General features: G+C 41.1%; 1 protein-coding gene across 9 annotated transcripts in view; it reads right to left on the bottom strand.

Moving 5' to 3' along the window:
- Positions 1-25,488, bottom strand: part of DLG2 (discs large MAGUK scaffold protein 2) — a 1,094,951-nt gene that overhangs the window by 945,673 nt on the left and 123,790 nt on the right. For all 9 annotated transcript variants that reach the window (XM_075416649.1, XM_075416588.1, XM_075416597.1 and 6 more), the window contains exon 4: positions 16,396-16,538. In XM_075416649.1, the coding sequence (XP_075272764.1) occupies positions 16,396-16,538 (143 nt within the window). The remainder of the gene's footprint in view (positions 1-16,395; positions 16,539-25,488) is intronic.

Genomic DNA, 25,488 nt, shown 5'->3' with positions numbered 1-25,488 from the left:
TTACCATAACAACTTGATACATTTATTCTCTTCTGTCATTTTTTATTGCATCAATGCTGCTTTTTTTTTCAAAACAACCAAAAAAGCCCCAACTGCTTTAGTTGCTACAATAACACAACATTTTTTAATTGTTCTTATTACATCTAATTCTTCTTGAAACCATTATACTTTCCCTCCAAAGACATTCTTCACAGCACAGTGTGGGAATTTGACTACCAATTCCAGGGCTCAGTGCTGGGTTTTCCAGAAATCCCAAGGATATGTACAGCCCTTTATCTCATACCGCTACTTCAGTGGCCCCCCTTAGGACACCAGTCATACAGCTTGAGGTCAAGATCTTAACAGGAGACCTACACAGTAACACATCCCCAGTTCATGCATTTCCCCCTCAAAACCAGAAATAAATTAAATGAGCACTAGATTCTTCACAAAGGTGCATAGCTATAGTAGATTTGAGGCACCAGTGGCAGCAAACAGCTGCAGAGGGGCAAAACATGTAAGTAAATCACTGCAGTGCTCTCCAGGCCAGGAGGATATTACAGACCAGTTTCCACACTTCATACACACTGGTGTAGCATATGATGAGCTAGACTTTGTTTGTATCCAGGAGCAGGACCGGTTCCTACATTCCTGGGGCCTCCAAGGAGTTGGCCTAAAGCTTTTTATAGATTGAGACAATCAAATGGTGGGAGGAACAGAGAGGATGAGGGTGGCCTTTCTCCTCTGCAGCTCCAGCTAGCTGTGAAGTGTAGTAGAGCCTGCTGTTGCCCGTTCACCTTTCCCAGCTCTGCACCCCTGCAAATGGACCCATTTCAATTAAATCGCAATTACCTAACTGCTGATGCTGCTTTTCTCTCCAGTTCCCTGTAACAACCATAATGAGAGAAACTGTATTAATTAATAATAATTATATTATGGCACAAGATGAGAAACTGCTTGGTAACCATTCTTCCATACAGCTGGTGTGGAGTGACCTTAGATTAGAGATAATAGGGCATTTATGAATGTAGGTTAGAGTTTTTGATGGAAAAGAATTAGTGCAGTGGCTCCTGTGGACTGCCTTGGCCTTTGGGGACAGCTCTTCATTTACTGTTAACTATAATAGTCGCTACTTCAGTCAGAAGAGCTGTGATGATTGGTTTCAGAGGACTGTATCCCTCTTAGTTCTGAGGAGAACAAGAGTGGGCACATGTATTACCACACATAGTTTAGGGCAAGTTCTAGCACTATATTTTTACTATGACAAGCATCGTATCTCTTTTTGTTTCTGATCACACTATTAGTAATTATAAAAGTTATATGTAACATACTACCGTAAGGAAAAAAAGAATAAGCGAATTATAACAACTCCAAACAGGAGAAACACCCAACAGTGCCAGGTACTTCATGATAAACTTGTAGGAAATACATGTAAATAAGAAGCCATTCAGGTAATGTGATTGAATTCTGATTTATGTCATGAAGCACTGCAGGTCCATAGCAAATACAGGAATAGAATCCAGTCTCCTGTCTCCACCACTGTCCCACACAGTCTCTTCCTATTTACACACACGTCCAGAGAAATTACAGAGGAGGAAACTACCCACACATCACTTGAGATGCAAATTTGTGCCTGCTTTTGCCAGAAATGGTGAATTTAAGTCAGTCTACTCAATAGCAGTAATAAAACCAGTCCCATTTTGAGAACAAGACAGGCACATCATAAAGTGACACTTAGGAAGACCAAAGGTGTTTTACACTAATGCAGCGATATAAAGCCAGTATTAAAGACAAGAGAACAATACCAAAAAAAAAAACCCCACAAAATCAAAACTCCAGAGAATATTTTAAAGACTTTTACTTCTCAAGATAGTTTTGCTTGAAGCATCCTACACCTTGGTATAGAAGAATATTTGTTTCAGCCAGAGCCACAGGGAGGGGAAGTAAGCAGTGGCTGTCAGTACAGTGGCAGGCTGCCTTGCTAAGTCATGGCTGCTGAGCTACACAACCATATATACTCCTGCTGACATGCAAAAACACTGCAGCTAAACAAAACCTTCGGCAAAACACAGTGCCATCCCTCTTCATTCAGCTTCCCTCCTACAGAGCATTACAAAATGCTTCTCACCGATATATGTAAAAAGGAAAAGGACTTGAAAGGTAACTTAACTGGAATGACTCAGGTCATTAAACTGCAGAATATGTCATCATGCTCCCTAAATGTTGATAAAACAGATGACGATGTGAAGTGAAAGGGAAAACAAACATTCTCTTTGCAGAAGGTTGGAGCTCCAGGGATCTACCAGACAATTTACTTCATGACAACTCTCATGAGCTAAATACTGGATAAGAATCTGCCACTGCCTAACAGACACATGGCAGAAACCTGTGTTTTCATATGAGGACTCCAAGAAGTATTAAAACTAGCCACTGATCAAGGTTGTTAAAAAATTATGGACTGTACAGGGATTTCAGCTTCTGTGAGATTGCGGTTGTAGAAGCACAGAAGTGTAAGGGCAGCTTCATTAAACAAATATCACTGTCAACTGCATCATGGGATAAGAAGTGAATGTCTCCTGTACCAGGTGATGCCAAGGGTGGTAGGGGGGAAGTATCCTCATCCATGCAACACTCCTGCCATCCATACTACCCTATGTAGCCCGTATGGTTCATGCATGTCCCCCTCGGGTTGCCACAGGGACCAGCAATCCTCCAGAGCTGCCAGTTGAAGCTGATATTTCTTTGCTTGAGAAATGGTGCCCTTGTCATGGCTCACTGACAGCGAGGTCTAGATGACATTATCAGAAGGGGAGCCTGGATGAGGCAATAAATTCAGTCTCATGAAAACTGTCTCTGACTCTGCAACACCTCATGCTAAAGCTGTCTGCTACTTTATGCACTTGAAATGTGTCTAGGCAGCCTAGATATATCTTCCTCCTTTTTGTTGAGATGTATCCACCATCAAAGTGGCTGGCTCAGGTAGAGACATACATATAGGCTTGGAGGAATGCCAGATGAAAAACTTATTTGAAAATATATTCACTGTTGATTAAAATTTACTTGAAACATCCCAAATCACCTTCATTTACTAGTTACTCCACTACTTCACTTCTCATTAGAAGGGGCTCAAATTCCAAGTCTGGTTGTATTCAGAAATCTCACAAAAACTTAGGTGTTTGTCAATGTCAGCAGCACACGGCTCTGTGTGCTGTTCTTTACAACCTATTGCATTACTACTACCTATTCAATTCACATTTCACTAGCCTATAGACAAAGCTGAAGTCAAGCAAGATCATACTCTTAGTGCAGCACTTAGTAAAATAGGGTTCACAAGAGGTACCCCTAAAAGAAATGGCCAGTTCTAATACTGCACTTCTAAAGGCTACTGGCAAAAAATGCAGTTTCTACTATTAAGACAAATATCTGTAATCAGTGATGTAATCTCACAGTTTGGAAACTTCAGAATGTCTGTTTCTCTAGCTATTGGTAACTAGCAATCTTATTCCATTTATCTGTGACCAACAACCTGATCACAGTTCACAAAGACAATCCAAGTCTTCGCCATCTTTTGACTGGGCTGCAACGAAACACTGTGAAGCTGGGCACAAAGTCTCTTGGTTTTCCAAGTTCACTTCAATTTGAACAGAAAGCTGCAGTACTCCCTTCTGCTCAGCACTGAGCAAGGACATCAGATCAGTCCTCCCGTCTCTGTGATGGCTCTCCATAGAACGAACCACCAATACAAGGAGGTTTTTTGTCCTTGTCCAAGGGTAAGTCGATCATCACAAATTGCAAGTGAAGAGCAATATATGACATTTCTAATCCTCAAAAGTAACAGAAGTCTCCGCTGTGAGTGCGGAGATATGTGTGTGTATCAGGCACATTCCCTAGGTGGGAACAAAAGCAAGGCAGCCAACTAAGAAATAAAGTGATACTGAATTAAGAAACAGCATTAAGAAATACACCCATAACTGCAGAAGAAAGACTGTTTTCAGGCAAAAACATAGTCACCATCCTGCATACTGAAAGCTCTAGTTACAGGCTCGCTGCTGACCTAGCAGAGATACCGTTGGGTATCCTGGGAGCATTTACTGTCAAAAAAGTACAAGCTATCTCAAAAAAAAGAATACTGATTCCATAAGTGGAGGCACATGTCTGTCATGAATCTTTCTACTCCTTAGGAAGAGACAAATATGTCTGTTTTGTTACCTCTGGTTTTATACAAACTACCGCAACACCAAAAAATGTGTGAGAGAAGACACCAGTCTGACGTAATGAATGACCTGAAATCTTTCAGCAAATCTCTTCTTACTGTAATTAACCAACTCCAAAAAACACAGATCAAACTTGTTTAGTCATTCATTAAAACAGTAACAATTTAATAGTTACCATTGCTGTTTGCATCAGAATTTCAAAAGCTGCCTTCTGAGAAAGTGGACTTTAGATCCACTCTGTGTGTTACTCAATGTAATTTTTTTTTCTACCTTGTACAGCAGCTGTTTGCCTTGTCTCTTCTCAGAGACACCTTGACTACCTGAAACTGCTGAGCCAAAAAAAATACATATGTACAGTGACAGGGCACAGCATTTCAGAAAAACAGGTAGGATCCCGTACACTTGTGGAAAGAACTGAAGGATCCAAGAAACCTTTGTTGCTTTGGTTTGTCCTTTCAGCAAAGAAATTTTATGCAGCTGCAACAGTGAACCTGACACCACTATGGGCATTATAAATGTGTAGTAACAAGGCTGACCTCCTGACGGAAAAGCAGGAGCAGCCATACATATCAGCCAAGCAGAGGCTGGAGGGCTGAACTCATTCACAGGCACAGAGCCCCATTAGTGGATTCAACCATTTTTCCCCATTGGCACTGCATAGGTCTATGCAGGCTGACAAAAGTGTGAGATTCACCTAACCTGACGTTTTTTAAACATGAGATATATGAAGTTGTATTAAAAATTCAGTTTCAGAACTCAACTGTAAAACTAGTTTTCTGGACTTGGAGGGAATCGGCACCTCACAGAGACGTGAGGCTGCAGATATCCAGCCACAGATTACATCTCCTTTGTGCTACAACACGGGGGTTCTGCTCCATCAAACTGTCATTTCAGTTCAAGATGACAGAAATCAGAGAATCACAAGCAAACAGTGGGACAATATTGATCAACAGGAGGTGAATGTCATATCAGGAATGATTGCTATGGCTGCAGCCACCACTCTTGTGGAGAAAAGACAATTGTAAAGATGAAATGAGATAGTCTCACAGCTCTTTCCAAAAAGCTCCTATACACTAAAGGTGGTAATAGCAGGAAAGTTCCTCCCTGAATATGTCACGAAGAGCTGAGCAACCAGACGTGGAGGTCATTCACTAGAGAAGTAAAAGAGAAGACATGCAGAGAGGAGGTCACAACAGGCCTTAAAAGTAAGACAAATAGAGTAGTTTTGATATGGTGGAGATGTGAAAGTTAACAGAGGCTTTCAACCGCAAGAAAAATATAATTCGAGAAACAAGCCCGGAACATGATCTCCACACAAGGCTGATCGGGTGGGTAAATGGATCAGATTACATAGGAAAAAAGGATGATGCTCCTAAAGGCTCTTTTCAGGTAGGAGGAGAATGACTAAGGATGAAATTCACTCCTTCACAGACCACCAAGATCTAGACAAATGCTTTACTCACGATTCACCTAAACATTATCATGGACAATAAGCAGTAAGTTGTCTCACCTCTCAGGGGCAGTTTTCACCACAACGTTACAGATTAAAGGGGTACAGGTGATAGCTAAGCACAGTCAAATGCATAAAACGTACAAGCTGAAAATGCATGAAGTCCTGTGGTTCTAGCCATATCATCTCTAACTACATGTGGTTTAACCCCGCAGCCAGCAAGTAAGCACTAGACAACCGCGCGCTCACCCCTCCCTTTGCTTCCCAGCGGGGTGGGGAGGAGAAATGGACAAAAGGTAGAATACGTGGATTGAGATAAGGACAGTTTCATAAAGGACAGTTTCATAAGGCAACAAAGGAAATACTAATAATACTGATGATAATGAATATGCAAAACAAACTATATAAAATGCAATTTTTCTCACCACTTGATGACCGATTCACATCCAGTCCCCAAGTAGTAGTTGCAGAACCTGGAAATTGTGAATTTCGTGGATTTTGTGAAATTTCTGAAAAAGACCAAGCTCCTGGAAGGCTCGAACTCTTGGACCAGAGAGGGTTTGAACACATGGAAGCGAGAAAGAAAAAAAAAAGATTCCTGCCCCCTGGCCAACCCCCATTCATAAACTGAGCATGATGCTTATGGTACAGAATATTTCTGTTGGCCAGCTTGGGCGAGCTGCCTGGCCGTGTTCCCTCCCAGCTCCTGCACACCCGCTCATTAGCTGAACATGGGAGACAGGAGAAAATTCTTTGACCCCTTAACAACTGAAAACATCAGTGTTATCAACATTCTTCTCGTACTAAATCCAAAACACCACAGCTACTGGGAGGAAAATTAACCCTATCCCAGACACCAGGACACTATATTATGCATATAAAATGTGGAGAGAAATAATATTTTCAAGTTGACAGCTTCCCTTTAATTTCCCAGGTTGTTGCATTTGGGATTGTATTTACTATTTATTAAAACCTGCAAGTACTTGTCCCAGCTTACAAAAAACTAAACAAAGCAGGAAGGATATTTTCTCTTATATATATATTTATCTTACTGAGCAAAGACATATGCACCTATCCAAGAAATCACTCCCGGGGTGATCTATATATAATTCAGAAGTCTTGGGGCGATATCTTTCTTTATTCTTGGGAACTATTTAAGAAGCATTTTAATAAAGAAGTATTGGTAGACTGCAGAAATATATAATGGGCTCTTAAACCTCTCTGTGGAGACCTGTGTCCTTTGCACATGAAGGGCAGCGAATTCTCTTGCTTAGTTGCTCAGATTGGTGCATTGAGTTGGTGACCAGAGTTAATAAACATGTAAGTGAGACAAATTGCTCTGAAATATTTTTAGAGTGAAACTTAACTAGAGTACATTCGTCCCTGAATATCAATTTTACAGAACCCTTACGGTTTTACAGAGCAAAGAACTATATTCTTAAGAGTTGATGTATTTGTTTTTGCAGGTGGTTAAAATATAACTTCTCAGAATCTTATTAGAAACAATAAATTATATCACATACCCTTTGGAGGAACTGCTAGCTTGTGGCAGCCTGTTGGGACATGCTGATATTTTTATGTAGGCAATTTTTTCAGCTTACTCTGGTATGACAACAGCCCTTGTTAAAACATATAATGTTTTAGAAAAAATATTTTAGAAAAAGTATGTTAAAATTGCAAGAGCTTTTTGTTAAGCCATGTTTTCATAGTGTCTTTAAGTACTAGATCTATCATTTTTGACCTTGATACACAGAAGTGGAATCTACACAATAGTCTGACCTCAGTGCTTATCACTATAGAGACATATTGATTAATTAAAAGTTTGACTAATTCTGTATGTTGGTTAATATTCAGGCACATTTTCATTGGGGAAGATTATTGTTTCTGGTCCTTAGCAGCTGTTCTAGCCTGCTCCCAGTCCTTTGCAGATGTAATAACAAATCCCAGATCAGAAAACTGCCTAGAGATTGTTTGATAGGCATCTCATATACATGTGAAAAAAACCTAAACCAAACAAACCTGTTGTGATGGAAGTGACTCTTTCATCATTGCTGATCTGGTTTTGTTTGTTTAATGCTAAGATCCCAATTCTGTTCTCCCTCCCTCCCACCAATATCAGTACAAAACATCTATGAAACTAAAAAAATAATTATTAAATTAAATCAAATCTCCCCATCTGAAAAGACCTATCAGACCAATGGGTCCTCTAAACTCTCTTGCAAGGCACACCAATATGGTGGTGATGTCAAAATAAAAGCGAGAGGTAACAAAGGAAAAAGCTTTTTATGTGCGTATGCTTAACTTCATGCAAAAGTAGAACGATGTCTAGCTCCGAGACTTGTCCGGGGGGACAGAAATTGTCTAGAGAGTGGCAGGACGCGCGTGTTGCCCTGTGCTCAGCACAACAACTTATCGGAAAACTCTCCTGTAGGGATCTGAGATATGGAGGCTGGAACGCTGCACTCTGGAGCATTTCTGTCCACAGGATGACACTGTTCTGCATACATACAGCTTCTTGGTTTAAAATGGAAACATTGGCCTGACCACATTAAAACACACTCAGAAGCAACTCTAAAGTGGCATTTAACAGACGTGCTGGCACTGAAGTTATTGACAAGCTAGAGAACAAATAACAAACTTATAAATAGAGATCCAGCATGGATACCCAGTATGGGGAAGACATTTAGCTGCAGCTAGTCATAAATCAGGCTTTTAATAACACAGTGACTTTGCAGTTACCCATTTCTAAACATTAGCTAAACCATTTGAGAAGGCAAGTGTATAAAATCATCTCTGTGAGTAAAGCATACCTTATTAATGCAGAGAAAATAAAATTGCAAATTTATTGCACAAAAAAAACCATGAAGCCAAGATTCAGAACTGTTGTTAAACAGTTATCTAGCTACGGTTGTTACACATCCTTGGGTGCAAAAGAAACACAACTAGCAAAACACAAACCAAGATGTCACTTCTACTGCACCCCTTAAAAGGACTGCTGCCTTCTTGAAGGAGAACTTAGTGCCAAACAAAATTACATGGGAATTGGCCCTGGTACAAAATCAGCCCACAGGCACAAACTGCATTGGATCAGATAAATGTATGCGGTAGGAGCTAAATTCAGTGAAGAAACAGACACATAAAACTGAACGTTTTGAACCCTTCTAATGAAACATTATGGTTGATCATACCTAATGACTCCTGCATAATAAGTATAATCACTTAAACACAATCAGATTTGGCTCCTGGGAGTAAACCAAACCATACAAATTAAGCTGTAGCCAGTTACAAAGAAGGAAAACAAACAAAAATCCAGAGAAGAGACTGATTTTTTATACACACTTATAGCAGGGTCTTGGAGATCCACTTTTTTTAGACGAGCTGTTAGTGTGAAACATATTAATGGTTTGATAATTGCTCCAGGCAGAAGACTTTTAAGTAAGGTGTTTACTATTGGAACTTTTAACAAGCCAGTACTTAAAGGACAGAGAAGTAATTAGGAAGTTTATAATAGCTGGGTACGAGGACAGCAGACATTCCTGTAGCAAGCAGAAATAGGGGGATTCATTCTGCACACCACAGTTGACTGCTTTTGCAAAATGAGCCTCCAAACATAAGAAATGCATGGAGCAACAGGAAATAAATGACAAACCGGAATCTTTGGGGACTGTCTCAAAGCAATGATATCACACTGTGCTGAATGCAGATTGCGCATGTGAGATTGGGGTGTGATGACCAAACTTGCAAACTAATTGCAAACGATTCTCGTTCAATATGCTGAAAGTATCTGCACCATATGCCCTATAAGTAAACAGTCTTTTCATGTTATGATGCAGGGACAAGCAGACCTTTGGCGACCAGATTTATATGCAAGTGCCCCAGCACTGTGTTCTTTTCCTTCGCCTCAATTATCCATCTGAATCACAGAATCACAGAATCACAGAATGGTAGGGGTTGGAAGGGACGTCTGTGGGTCATCTAGTCCAACCCCTCTGCCAAAGCAGGGTCACCTACAGTAGGCCGTAGAGGACCTTGTCCAGGCGGGTCTTGAATATCTCCAGAGAAGGAGACTCCACAACCTCCCTGGGCAGCCTGGTCCAGTGCTCCGTCACCCTCAGAGGGAAGAAATTCTTCCTCATGTTCAGACGGAACTTCCTATGCTTCAGTTAATAAATGCTTCAGTGAATAAAGGTCAAAACACTGCTGACCAGAAATAAGTAGCACTGAAAACCAAACTAATGAAAACAGAGGTTAAAACAAGGGTAAATTCATGTGTGGAGCTGAGCACAAGCCTGCAACTTGAAGCAGTGTTGCTATTGACATAACCAAAGAGCAATTCAATTTTTGTTTTACCAGATGGATACCTCCATCTAGGTACTTTTATGTTCTCCATTATCGTATTTTCTGAGCATCTCATAGTTCTAATTGTATCTATCTACACAACATTTAAGTGAGAGGCAGTGACTGTTTAACGCAATGCAGAGACTCCTGGGAGGAAAGTATACTTTCTCCCAGGCAAGCGACCATTTGCTAAGCTGAGGAGCCAGGCTCAAACCTGCACACTCACTCTCAGACTCTCGTAACCCACTAATTCAGCTGTGCAATTGCAACACTTTGACAGCAGAGATGAAGAGTACCTTTCTCCAGCCTTATCTGGAACCAGGTAGGGCGAGAGCACTCTTCCAAGCAGTGGAAAACCTGAATTTAAACCACTTCCAGCTAAATCCCTATCTCACATTTCCTAGGGATGAAAAGAAATCAGTCTTCTCTCTCCAACAGGGACAATTTAAGAGCCCATATTTCAAGAAAATTCTTTCAAGCTGTGAATGCTGGTCTTATAAAGCTTGGTCCAAAGAAGTAATGAAGCTCTTTGGTAGAGGTGAAATTACAAACAAACGCTGTCTTCACAGTTTTCAGCAGCAGACTGGGCACGTCCCCTGTCAGCATGCTAGCTGCGGTGAATACGATGCTGAATGTTTACAAAAAAAGGTAATGCTGCATTTCCCAGCACTGAGCACTTTCCGTGCTTCTAGTCCAAACAAATTAAGATTAGACTTGCAAAACAGCTAAAGCGCCCATTATACTGGCTTGCCCTTTTCTTACTCTTCCCTGAGCATCTGCTTCTGGCCTATGCTGGAAGCCAAGTACCAGGCGACATGGGCAAGATAATCGTTGCTTGGTTTAAGCCAATGTGGGAACTTTATTGCTGCAACTTGAAATGACTCAGCTTAAAAGTAGTTGAGATCTCAGGATAACTCCGGCGGCATGTTATCTTCATAGTGTCAGCTCTCCACAGCCATGTTCTCCAGGCAGCTACCTGGCATTTGTTTGTTCCCAAAATAAGCTTGTCTGGATTGTACCAATCAGCTCAGTGCCTAAGCACTGTCACCATCCAGAAACCACGTGCTCCTGGCATACCTTCTCAACCTGCTCAGCCAGGTGATCTCTGAACACACTCCCTCCCATGTGCCCCCAGCCCTCCCACTGAACACAGCATCCTGCATCCCCCAAATGCAGTTTGAGAAGACTGAACGTATGGCTCCGGTGACAGTGCCTTACATACTAGGCATTTGGAGTGGGGTTCTTAATCTTTTCTGCTAATTTCTCCCGCTTTCAGATTTGTGGCGGTGGCAATGGGGGGGTAGAGAAGGGTTGAGAGATAACAGGGAGAAGAGCTTTGCATCTACGACTGTTCAATGCTGATGTCTGAGCACTTGTTGGGGATGGAGGATTCCACCCTTGGGTATGCCAAAGAAGACAAAATATGCTATACCTTAACAGTCATCAGAGCAGTAACAATTATCAACTCTAGGCTATAGAGTCATGTGTCAGCACTTTGTCCTAACAAGTATTTAACTATTCCACGTAACTTCGAAACATCCCAACAAGAAAAAGCAAAAAGATACCTGCTGGTATAATGCATAGTGTACTGTCACGGGTCGGAAGTGAAGAAGTATCAGCTCCTCTCTGGTCAAGAAGGGAGCCAAACACAGGTTTCCACATCCTTTGAAAACACCCTAACCATATAGCTTCTTCACAAGGAAAATAGTGTCAGTGTGTTTATACACGTTCAATAGAAGTCCAGCTATGGTCTTCTTTACAGAAAAGAGATCATGATTCTGAACCTTTGGGGACCTTATAAATGCTTATAAATATCTGAAGGGTGGGTGTCAGGAGGATGGGGCCAAGCTCTTTTCAGTGGTGCCCAGCGACAGAACAAGGGGCAATGGGCACAAACTGAAGCACAGGAAGTTCCATCTGAACATGAGGAAGAACTTCTTCCCTCTGAGGGTGACGGAGCACTGGACCAGGCTGCCCAGGGAGGTTGTGGAGTCTCCTTCTCTGGAGATATTCAAGTCCTGCCTGGACGTGGTCCTGTGCAGCCTGCTCTGGGTGACCCTGCTTTGGCAGAGGGGTTGGACTAGATGACCCATAGAGGTCCCTTCCAAACCCTACCATTCTGTGATTCTGTGATTCTGATTCTGTCAGGGTAAGGTTTCATCATTTTAATGAGGCAGATTTTAAGGGAATGACATTTTGTCCCATTTTTGGAATTCGTTACTTGATAATTTATAGGTGTGCTCTGGTTTCTGTGGACCTTAATCCTGGACATCAAATTCTTCCCATGCAGTGCACCACAAGATATGGTTCTTAACTGATACCTGGACATGGTGAGGTACTTCACACACTATAATTCTGAGTTCCTTTTGTGACTCAGTTCTTAAGTTCTCCTCTCAAACCTCACATACAGTCCTTCAAGAAGGACCCAGAATAGCAAGGAACTAAAACCTGCAGTTGCCAAATCTTGAGTTAGTATTTTCATTACTAAACAAATCGTGCAGAGTAGCTTCCAGGAAATGTTTTTATACACATGGAGCTGTAGAGGTATGTAGCAAGAGATATAGCTGCTGTGCTGTCAAGACTACTTGCCTTCCATAGTGCCACAAGACTTTTTGTTTTAGAAACTAAAATGTTTCACATCTCTAAGTACAGCTCCTTTGAGAAGAGTCTAAGCCAACTAAATATTTTCTTTCCCAAAGGACCAGATTTTTCATGAGGACTCAGCATTTGCTGTTACATGGGCACATTACTTACAACGACAGCACTGCTGAGGAAGAACAGGTCACAAAGGTCATTTTAAAAGAGAGACAGAAAGGTAGAGAAGCTGGAAGTTCCTGTTATTATATATGATTAGTTAAACATATGTTTAAGTGCTTTTTTGGAACAGGACTGAATAAACTGTTCTCCATGTCTGCTGCAAATTGAACAAAAACTAATGGGTTCTAATTGCAGCTAGAGAAACTCCAGTCTGTTGTCAGGAAAGACTTTCTGTCAGTGAGGAAATAAGTTACCTGGAGAAGTTGTTGACTTTTCACCATGGGAGGTTTTAAAGAACAGATTAGACAAACATATGTCAGGTACAGTTCAAATACATTTGCTCTGCCCTAGGGCAAGCGAATGGACAACATGTTTTTTTTCAAGTCTTCTTCAGAACTATATCCTAGAGTTCCTGCACCATGACTAGTATGTTGGACTTTTTCATTTATTACCTCACATGTCACATTCCCTGCTTGCTGTATAAATATATGAAACAAATAAAAGCCTTCGTAAGCAGAGCCCAGTAAACATTTTTAGTGAATAGTGAACTTGCCCCAAAGATTTTCATTGATTCTGAAGCTATTCACCAATTTAAGTTGATTTTGTCAAGTTGAATTTACCAGAGGGAACAACAGGGATAGATTCACACACAGAAAAAAAAAAAATTCATATATGTCCTTCTTTCTTTCTTATTCACTAACACCCACCCACTGAAATTATTTTGGTCTATGATATTTACAGCTCTGTCAGATACATTGCCACATATATTTAGTTTCTGTACAGGGAGAAATGCAAGAATAATATAATGACAGGTAATATTGCATTTTGCATCTGGAAACTTTAATATCACTTATCATTCTAATGACCAAAAAAGCTGTTAACGGTGGAGTAAAAAGTAAGGATGTGGTGTTTAAATGCACAGGCCATTAGAACATGCATAAACCAAAACATTTATCGATTTCATTTCAAGGTCAATGCCTGAGCAGCACACAGTTTAACTAGAAGCTTGCAAGTAAAGAAACTGAGAAGAAAAAATAAAGCAGCAGTAATTATCACTGAACCGCAACTGTGTTTTGTTAATCCCATTGTTTGTAGCCATGGGGTGCTATGTGGGGCCATTCCCACCAACAATTTGGATGCAACTGGTTCTGGCGTATATGGGGAGCTAATATATTCCCCTGACTTTTCACTTGCTTTTACAAAAACCATTCAAAATTACATTTTCTGATTTGGGAAATGTCTCTCTTCTAAGGCACTCCCTGAGAAGGACAGGAGATTATAGGATGGGTTGTGATCCTTTCATCTCTCTTAACTGATAAAGATCCAGTCCCAGTACACTGTCAGATCTGGCATCAGTTTGTTACAAACCACTATGGTGATCATAGATGCCAGGTGAGACAGTTTAGAGGCCAGCCACCTCTGTATGGCAAATTTTTACAGTATTGCAAACAACAATCTAAAAACATTTCTGTTATCTTGAAGTCTACAGTTTTGCAAAAGCAAATCCACCACCATGAAGGAGGGGTCACAGGATACCTGACCTGGACAGTGAAAGCTGCTTTCCTTTTTTATCAGCGATTATGACTGGAACAAAAACACAGAAGAAGAACCAATTTATATAGAAAATTAACAGATAGAGAGCCAAAGAAGGTTTCAGTTGCAAGGCATGAAAGGCCTCTAGACTGAAGGATCATACTTTGGCTTTTACTGCAGAAGAACACTGCATGAAAGAGGGGAGGTTTTTTGTTTCCACTTTTGGGACATGTAATTGAGGATGGAAAAGGAAAGTACAAAGCCATCATTTCCCATAAGAAATAGACCATAAGTATGAATTTATGTGATGTATTAGATTATCCAGCTACATTTTCATATGGCAATTTCTCATAGAAAGCAAAGTACGGTATCGGATTTGTACAGCAGCTGTTACATTCAGCATGTGCTAATCAGTTCTGACTCGGAACTGCCGATAGTATGTTGTGCTGTCGAAAGGAAAAAAAACAAAAGCCTACACTTGCAGTCTGTTTTTCCTGCAGTTGGATCCTTCAAACATATGTAGGTACGATTTTTAAAGGGAATCAACATTTTGTGCTCCCATTACACTGATGAAATTTATGGATAGACAGCAAATTTAAAAATTAGGGTACCCTGGACTCTGACTGCCAGCACCCTGGCTTGAAATGATTATTCCAGTTTCTAAGAAATAGTTTCCTATTTTTTTTGCTTTAAATCAGAATGTCCTTTCCATAAGATAAGCAAAGTTTGGAGTTAGCTCTGTATCTTCTATTATTCTCAGCGTAGAAGTTGAAGTTTAAATTCACCTGGAAAAGACTAGCAGCACACCTCTTAGACAGCAATGAGGTTAAGGAAGATGGGGCTGAGGGTCAAACACTTTGATGAGGCTGGAATGAAAAGAGTCTGTGATCCACTGTCTTTGTCAGATGCTTAAGAGATAACATGCTGGAATACACTTTCACGAGTTTAAAGCATAGAGCTTTGTGCAAAGAAAGACAGGAATTAGCTAGCTGTGTCTTCAAACTGGGACTCAAATGTTAAATCATTCATGGGATATATCCTACATTAATGTTAAGACTCATTTGTTCTGATTTCACTCAAAATCAGAATGCTTGTTCTCATTAATTCTGCAAGCTTCTTTTGCTAATTAATTTTTACAATAAATTTCTTCATTTCTTCAGAGAGTTTTGTTCTAGCTGCCTGCAATTCTGATTTATGTTTTTAAAGAATCACATATAAAATGTCATGTAGAACTGTAATTTGTTTCTGAGTTTTACATTTTGTAAGAAGAGGAAAGCTCTTAAAAACAGTCATGCCTATGGAAAGTGCTTTGAAACAAGTTATAAAACTCGAAATTCCTTTGTTACTGTAACAACAATGGAAACATTTATACATTTCTTCCATCTTTAATTTTGGTCTGGAGATTTGCAGTTTGCAGTCCATGCCCACTCTATTTCTGTTTCACTGTTTCAGAACAGAGCAATTCATCGCTTGGTTCTGTGGGTTTTGTTTTTGTCTTTGAAGTACAAACTTGGTGGGAGGCAATTAGTTTAGATTACTAATTTAGTTAAAAATAACCTGCAGGCAGGCAGAGGCAGATTAGAGCCAGTGGTGACAATGGGAGGTTTTGAATCCTTCCACCAGCTACAGAAGAAAAGCAAAGGTGTGTAACCTTCTGTATATCTGTCCCTCAGACAGAGACTATTTTGGTTAACATCTCTGTGCACTTGGACTATGGAAAAATTCAGCCCAATGTCAGTCCCAGAAATATGAAAAGTCCTATTCAAATTTTTACACAAGATACAATGCCTGGAATATTAATAACCTCAGTGGTTATTAGCAAGCAGAGAAGATATATTCTTTATTCTTTTTTGGGGGTAATCACCAACACCAAGTATCAGGTTAAGTACACCAAGGATGAGAAAAAGAAAGTTTTTCACTTTCCTTTTGACAGATGGCAATTGAAAGGATGAAGAAGCTATACATATTCAAGGTCAGCAAGATGACACTATACATCTTCCATATCCTAATCTAATTCCTTAATTAATGCCACTTTTTAAATCTTAAAAATCATTGCTTTGCCTTTCTCAGGCTTGAGACATCTCACTCATCATATATATTTTAATTCTTAATCTGTTAAATTACCTCTTGATTTTTCTGCAGATTTTCATGGTCTGTAGCAGATGTTGTCTTCTCCCATTTCTCTGCAACTTGATTTGCTTCTTCTATTTTTTGCTCATAGCTTTTCTGAGAATTTAGCAGTGTCACTTCATAAAACTCTTGAATATCTATTTGTAAAAAAGAACAAGTAAAACACATTATTTGACATGTTGGCTTTTGAATCCCTGGTGGCTTTCTTTGGCCGATATATACTTACACACTATCATCTTAACAATATACAGGTATTACAATTCTAGCAGAAAGCACCAATATGCAAATTTGTTTTCTAAAATGTCAATAAGATTCTTGAGCTATATTCTTATTTTAAAGTGGTTCTTACAAATCATTTCAAAGAAGTAAAGGAGCAATACTTACAAGAAGAGATTCAAAGCACATGCTACATGCACATCTGAAGAATATAGTTAGAACAGACCCTTACACAGGGAGAAGTAAGTCACAGACCATTTCGGCTGGTAAACTAGAAATTTTCAGACGTAGAATACCCTAAGAGAAGCTTTTTCCCGTAAACCCACCGCAGGCACCTGAGCCACCCCCAGCCCTATCTGAAGGTGCACTTGGGAATTTTTTTCAGTGGGATGGACAACTGGAAGGAAGACTTTGTGCATTCATTGCTTCAACCTGTCATGCAGAAGAGGTTAGTTAATGTCTGGATTCAACCAAGGGTAAGCAACAAGTCAGGTTTAAATATCCCATTCAGATGTTGCTATCACAGTTATTTCCATGGGTTGTGAACAGCTTTGCCAGATCCAGCAGTGAAAACACTCTCACTGAAACCTGTGCATGTAATGACTTAAAGGGAGGAATAAAAGCAGTGTTTCCCTTCCTCCGCGCAAGAAGTTTCTAGTCAGATAGTCACGTACAGGCAGTGACACATCATCTAACAGAGATATTTGAGTCACCAAAGAAGAAAAAAACATCAAATTATTTTAATTAAGAACAATGGACAGAGTGTCTTCTGGATAAGAACGAAAAAAAAACATTTCAGGGAGAAAGATTGCATCTACTGGGATACCCCGTGGGACTTCAAAGGAGGGACTGGTTATAGAAACTATCATGGTTTCAATGAATGATCTCACTAACGAGCACTACCTAAGGCGTAACAAATGTAGGAAGGCATGACGCTTGACAGGTAGGTGTTAGGAAAGGAAGAGAAGGGGACAGAAGAACCTTCCTGGTATTAGGTGAAGAAATTATAGGGAAAAATCAAGCTTACTGTACTTACACAATGTCCTACATAAACACTTGTGACTATGTTTTTTTATTTTATATTTTGTGAAGAAATGTTCAGTTTGCATGTTACCTTAAATTCGATAGAATTAATAGTAGCTCAAAAGTAACCAGACAATCGAAAACATTTCTTAATGGAAGCTGTGGTAAATCTATACCTGACAATGTCAGGAGCCCAAACACCCCAGGATGCTTCAGCATGTCTAAAAGTAAAGAGTATGTTCCCCAGGAAAGCTTCTTCAACCAGAAGAGAAAATCCTTCCACCATCAGCCATAGAGCCTGCCTGTCAGAGAGGAAAATATTGGGGTCGTGACTGAGTTTCAGAGGCAGCTGGGGATATTGTCATACAGGGTCAGATCCCACATCTGTGCCAGGAAGACATAATTTCTAACTATAATAAATAACTGCTGTGGAGGTACCTCTGCATTTTTGGTTGTACGCTGTCTCATGCAATAGGAGACTGAACTGGATTGCACGTGGCAAGCAGAACTGAGAGAGCAGGAGGCACAGAGAGGCACACAGCAGAGCACCCTGATTGTCTGTATCGTTCAAGGACCAGTCTAAAGCACTCAGCTGGGTCTGTGCTCATCCTCACATGAAGTCTCTGGCCAGATTTCTAGGCGCCTCTCTTCCTTCTTTAGTAATGACCGAAACTGAACTTTTCTTGTAACTCCTTTTACAACTTCCTGGCTCATTATGTACTCTATTTCTCATGTACAATGGGAAAAATTAATCAGAAATTTTAATTTTAATGCTAATAACTGTGATCCATAGGAAGTAGATACTAATCCCTATTTCACAAATACATTTATAAGAATTTATATTTCATGTTGCTAAGAACATTTAATTCCACCATTAAAACTAAGAGCTACTTCTAAAATTAAAAGCTATAGGATAGTTGCAATGAAAATGGAAGTTTCTGCATTCTCGATGTGGGGAATTTTTTATGGCAATTTTGAACACTCATAGTTGTAATATATGGTTCGATGCCAGGTCAATTTGTATTGCAACTGCAAGTAAAACATATCAGGCTAATATGTAATTATCTCTAGATAAATACTTTGCAGAAATAAACTAGAAATTGCCCTCTGGCAGTGGCATTCAGCTGGCATAGCTGTCATTATCGGAGTATTAATTGGGTTGATGGTAGTCAGTCAAGGAAGAGCAGAACAGAGCTTTCGTTCTACCTTTAAAGACTGCTTCTCCCTGGTGTTTTCATTAAAAATAATGTGAGCCCTATGTGCATATCTATGCACGTGTGCAAAATAAATATTAAAAACTGGTCTCTTTGTAAAGGTCCTTATCTACTCTGAGGAGGCTGTGGGCTGCTTTCAGGAGAGTACGGATCACTGGGGTGCAGAGCAGAGCATTTCAGTGTGCCTGCGCGGTTACAGAAGAAAGCACAGAGGATTCACTGAGTTGGTTGCTTTCTTATTCTGTAAGCTGAAATTGCTATTTCTATAGAACAAGGGCAGCCAGAAACATGCAGTCAATCAAGGTTAGCACAAAATGGGATCTGTAATTTGCTCTGAGTAAAACCTGCTCCATCGAGTTATCTCCATTATGTGAGAGGTACAATCATACGAGGAGGGGAAAACGTCTGCATACTACTGAGGATGGGGAAAGCAGTATAAAGGAGGTGATGGGATCAAGCAGTTGTAGAATCAAGCTTGGAGCCAAGGTCATAAAAAGTAGCTGTGAGAGCATGGCAATTGTTCTGTAAAATGACCAAAATACTGTATCCAGTATTTCTTGGCACTATATTCCCTCCCTTCCACGAAAACAAGTTCAGATATCATTTAGAAATGTCAATATTACTACTGATGAACTCCGTGAACACAAAAGACCTCTCCAGATAGTTATTCAAATCTCTGTACCACTCCAAACATTTTGTTAAGCAATAAATTCATGTTTGTTTAAAATGTCTGTGAAACTGGATTTTCAGTCCAACTGCATTTGTTCATTTACTTCTTAAGAGATGATTTACTTTATTTAATAAACTTTGCTTGCTCTTCCTTTAGCCTAGTCCAAATGTTTTGTCAGTTTTGCTGTATAAAGATAAATTGTGTACAAGAAATTATATATATATTCTAATATGAAGTAATCCTAAAGATACCATGACATATTTTATTTTGGATAATTCCATCACTGGGGAAGTGGGAGGACAATTTTTCTCTACATCAGCATGGTAGAGAACACATCAGTATCACTTTACAAATGCCCATGGACAAGTATACCATAAATCACTGCATCTGTGCTCTGCAGGCAAATTGCAAGGACACCCCTCTTCTGTCTTACAGACCTGTGTGAAGCCTCATTTTCTTTATGACTGCTTCAAAAAAAGAGACATTAATTATTTAGGCTCAAATTTGAGTTGTGCTCACTCTTACCAATTTTTTTTTTAAAGAAATTTAAACAAAAATAATGTGGACAAAGAATAAGAACTGGAGGAGACACAATGTCATATTCGCATAGGAGAGCAACCTTTCTTTCTGACAGCAGCTACATAGAAAGAAAAACGTGATCAGACAAAGCTAACCAGGCTGCCCAAACTCTGCCATTTCCAGACTTTTGAGTGACTGGTGCTGCAGCCCTACGACCATTATTCCAGTGCAGTTTCTGTTCCAATTTACATGCATCACAGTATCCTTTTGTGATAGGAACCTTTTACAACTCATAGCAAAGGGGTTAAATAATATGAAAAGGCAAAAATGTTGAATAGCCTAAACTACTTTCTGTCTTCTGTGACCACGGGCTTTCACCAGAATTCTAATGAGGAAAGATAAATAAAGCAATACAATTCCTCATTCATCTGTAAGCACTTCAGCACCAGAAAGACAGAAGTAAATTGAAGGGAATTCAGACAAAGACAGATGATTAAAGGTCTGAGAGCACTAACTTTTGAGCAAAGATTAAAGGAAGAGAATAATAATAACATATACTTTCATACTTCCTTTCATTTCAGAGCAAAACAAACATTAAGAACCATACAGTGTTGGCTGAGAAAATTGCACAAGGCCTCAAAGTGAAGCAAAGCAGCAGGGTTGAATGGTGGAGGTACACAAACGAGCACATCATGTGTGTCCATCCCTTTGCAATCAATAACCCACTTAGAGAGGCTTCATAATTACCAGTGGATTCAGGACAACATTATTCCATTTTAAAAAGTCCTCTTTGCAGTGAAGAGCAGTTTCAGCTTCATGAGCAAATCTGGAACGATCCCCAACGGTTCTCCCATTCTCCCAGGCAGCAGCCATTCACTCCTACAAACTTTCTCCTTTATTCAAGATACTCGCTGGTGTGATTTAAAGTCAGAAGTGAAAGGAGGTCAGGATTTGCTCCTATTTATACAAGAGGCTACATACTCACAGGCTCTCATCCTACTGGGGGACTTCAACCACCCCAGCATCTGCTGGAAAAGTAGCATTGTGAGCTGTAGCCAATCCAGGAGATTCCTAGAATTCATTGAGGGAAGCTTCCTAAGGTAAGCCAGGTAACAGACAATAGCCAGGTAATAGCCTTACCCGAGGGGATGCAATACTGGACCTGGTGCTCACCAATGCAAGTGAGTTCACTGGTGACATCAAGATTGGACACAGCCTGGGCTGCAGTGATCACGCATTGGTGGAGTTCGTAGTCCTGAGGGATAAGGGTCAGGCGAGGAGTATAATCAGGACCCTAAGTTTTAGGAAAGCCAACTTCCAGCTCTTCAAGGAGAAAGTCAGTAGGATCCCCTGGGAAACAGTGCTCAAGGACAGGGGAGCAGAACAGAGCTGGCTTTTCAAAGAGTGCAAGAGCTCTCAGCCCCCAGGTGTAAGAACTCAAACAAGGAAGGGAAGAGACTGACATGGCTGAATTGAGACCTGCTGGTCAAACTAAGGAGCAAGAGGGAACAGCACAGGCGGTGGAAGCAGGGACAGATATCCTGGGAAGAGTATAGGGATGATGACCGGTTGTGTAGGGATGGGGTCAGGAAGGCCAAGGCGCAGCTGGAGCTGAAGTTGGCAAAGAATGCTAAGAATAACAAGAAGGGCTTCTACAGGTATGTCAACCAGAAAAGCAGGATTAAAGAAAGCTTATCCCCCCAATGACCAAGAATGGTAACCTAGTATCAACAGATGCGGAGAAGGCTGAGGAACTCAACAACTTTTTTGCCTCATTCTTCACTGGCAACCTCTCTCCTTGCCCCTCTCAAGTCGACGGTCCACAAGATGAGGACCAGGTGAGTAAAGCCCCTCCCACCATAAGGGAAGATCAGCTTCTTGACCACCTGAGGAACCTGAACATACACAAATCTATGGTACCTGATGAGATGCATCCCAGAGACCTGAAAGAATCAGCTGATGTCATTGCCAAGCCACTCTCCATGATATTTGAAAGGTCATAGCAGTCAGGCGAAGTCCCTGGTGACTGCAAGAATGGAAACATTGTGCCCATTTTTAAAAAGGGGGGAAAGGAGGACCCTGGGAACTACCGACCTGTCAGCTTCACCTCTGTGCCTGGGAAGATCATGGAAGAGATCCTCCTAGAAGCTCTGCTGAGGCACATGGAGGACAGGGAGGTGATTCAAGACAGACAGCATGGCTTCACCAAGGACAAGTCCTGCCTAACCAATCTAGTGGCTTCCTGTGATGGAGTGACTGCATCCGTGGACAGGGGAAAAGCAACAGATGTCATCTAGCTGGACTTCTGTAAAGCCTTCAATACGATCCCCCACATCATCCTGCTCTCTAAACTGGGGAGATACAGATTTGATGGGTGGACTGTTCAGTGGATTAGGCATTGGTTGGATAGTTGCAGCCAGAGGGTAGTGGTCAATGGCTCGATGTCCATATGGACACTGGTGACAAGTGGTGTCCCTCAGGAGTCTGTATCAGGACCGGTGTTGTTTAACATTTTCATCAGTGACACAGGCAGCAAGATTGAGAGCACCCTCAGCGAGTTTGCAGATGACACCAAGCTGAGTGTTGCAGTTGACACAGCAGAAGGATGGGATGCCATCCAGAGGGACCTGAACAAGCTGGAGAAGTGGGCCTGTGTGAACCTCATGAGGTTCAACAAGACCAAGTGCAAGGTCCTGCACCTGGGTCAGGGCAACTCCCACTATCAGTACAGGCTGGGGGATGAAGGGATTGAGAGCAGCCCTGTCGAGAAGGACTTGGGAGAAGTGGTGGATGAAAAACTGGACAGGAGCCATCAATGTGGGCTCGTAGCCCAAAAGGCCAACCATATCATGGGCTGCATCAAGAGAAGCGTGGCCAGCAGGGTGAGGGAGGGGATTCTGCTGCCCTGCTTTGCTCTGCTCTGCTCTGCTCTGATGAGACCCCACCTGGAGTCCTGCGTCCGGCTCTGCAGCCCTCAGCACAGGAAAGAAATGAACCTGTTGGAGCAGGTCCAGAGGAGGTCACAAAAATGATCCGAGGGCTGGAGCACCTCTCCTATGAGGAAAGGCTGAGAGAGTTGGTTTTGTTCAGCCTGGAGAAGTGAAGGCTGCGGGGAAACCTTATAGCAGCCTTTCAGTAATTAAAGGGGGCCTACAGGAAAGATGGGGACAATCTTTTTAGCAAGGCCTGTTGGAATAGGACAAGGAGTAATGGCTTTAAACTGAGGGAGGGTAGATTTAGATTGGATATAGGGAAGAAATTTTTTACAATGAGGGTGGTGAAACACTGGAACAGGTTTCCCAGAGAGGTGGTAGATGCCCCATCCCTAGAAACACTCAAGGTCAACTTAGATGGGGCTCTGAGCAACCTGATCTAGTCAAAGATGTCCTTTCTCACTGCAGGGGTGTTGGGCTAGATGACTTTTAAAGGTCCCTTCCAACACAAAGCACTGTATAATTCTATTCTATTATATGCATCTTGGTGTCCTCTTTACTACTGCCCCGTCTTCAGTTGTGTAAATCAGCATAACCCAGCTGGTAGCCCCAAGGCTGGATGAACTACATGAGATAGCTTTGCCATCTGTATGATTTTCACCTACACAAATAAGCACTAGCAGGTACCAAATTCATCTCAGTACTTTTATGCACATTCAGAAATTTAGCCACCAATGCACACGCGTCCCAGTGCACTGAGCAGCTGGGGTTATCCCAATATATCTCTTTAACAACAGCTGACCTGTGGTTGCACTTTGCACTTACTTGATTGATACGAAGGGTTATGAATTGAGAATATCAAAAGATGGGTTTTCCAAGTAATACGATGCAAAATGCAGAGAGGCTCAACTTCAGCTGGTACAGGTTTGCAATGCAGCTATGCAATGAGGGTAGATTTGCAGCATGTCAAACTCAGGATTCAAAAGACAGGGAGCATAAAGAAAACCAGAGCAGGAGGGGAGAGAAAAATCTCTTGTACCTCTTTTGCATTTAAAAAAATAAGGGAAGGAAGAAGAAAGTTTGTATTCCAGTAACAAACAAGCTGATGCCAGGCTTTCTGATACCGTCTATATTTTATAGAACACAAACAATTAAGCTTAAGAGGATAATCTTGTACATCGCTTAGCCTGAAGTCGTACTGCATGTGTCAGCAAATGCTGCCTCCCCAGTGACTTGATGGTACATGTGGCCACTCGTAAGAGAAGAGCGCAAGCTATTCCATGCACCAAATCTTACCCAAAGTCCACTGAACTCGCAGACAGCTGCCCATCGCAGCATGTTTTGACCTCCAGGAAGAGACTATGCTGTGCTGACGGCTGTTCCAAAAGCTGTTATGTTCGTCTGTGCTTAACAATGAGAGAAGATTTCCTTATGACATACACCTTGCTACCACCCCTTGTCACTCTATACAGATGATCATAGAATCATAGAATGGTTTGGGTTGGAAAGGACCTGTAAAGGTCATCTCGTTCAACCCGCTAATGACTTCTTGAGACCATTTAGAAATGGCACCAATATTCTGGTATCTGCAGTAATTTTGTGTTGCCTCTGCAGATAGCTGTATCATATCTTGCTTCTGCAGATAGATGTACATTTTTGCAATTAGCTGTAGTGTCATTGACAAGGTAGAATCCCATTACCCAAGAAATGAGTTCTCTGTGCATCACATTTCTGTAGACCCAAACTGGGAATTGGAGAATTCTGTAGAATAAAAAGAAAAGGGTTTTTTTTTTCTACTCCTTCTAGAGGTCCTTAGCTGTGGAATTCATTTTCCCTATTCTGTGCCAGTGCCCTGACTTGCTTTGCGGTATAAATCCCATCTGTTTTTCCAGGGCATTCAGGGACAAGGTGGAGTGGGGGTCTGAGGCAACATGCAAACACAAGCTGTTCCCTTTCCGGGAAATTTGGGGCAGTCTTTTTGTCTATGTGTAGGATAGTGTCTGATATGTACCTTTTAATGTTGTGTAACCCAGCACAAATGGCTACTGTCTGGCAGAACACTGTGAATCAAAATAAAGTCAATTGTTACAGGCTCTTGCTGCAAGTCTTTTTTTCAACTAAGGGAGCATTACAGCGTACATCTAAATGGCATCATTTATATCCTGGGGAGCAGATTATGCTGGGTCAGCTTCACCCATCTGGTCTGAATTATTAGGTGGGAGTAAAGAGGATTGAGCAGGATGTTGTTCAAGACGGAAAACTGATTCAAACAGGAGAAGTGGCAGGGAAGTGATCAGAGATTGTACCAGCCTGCCAGTAAAGGGCTTTAAAGGCCCTGCCCATGGAAGCAGTCCAAACAGAGGTTAAATAACATGCTTCACCAAACACATCTATGGTTTGTGGTTTTCTTCAAGTCAAATGTTTCCATAATGAGTAAAATAGCCATTATGAGAGAGAGAAAATAAAAAGTAAGAGAAGAAATAAACTTGATTTGAAATTGGATGAGTTTTCA

Source organism: Opisthocomus hoazin, chromosome 1, assembly GCF_030867145.1.
Source record: "Opisthocomus hoazin isolate bOpiHoa1 chromosome 1, bOpiHoa1.hap1, whole genome shotgun sequence".
In the NCBI taxonomy this organism is placed as follows: Eukaryota; Metazoa; Chordata; class Aves; order Opisthocomiformes; family Opisthocomidae; genus Opisthocomus; species Opisthocomus hoazin.
Note: the sequence above shows the minus strand (reverse complement) of the source record. Positions and strands in the feature narration are given on the sequence as shown.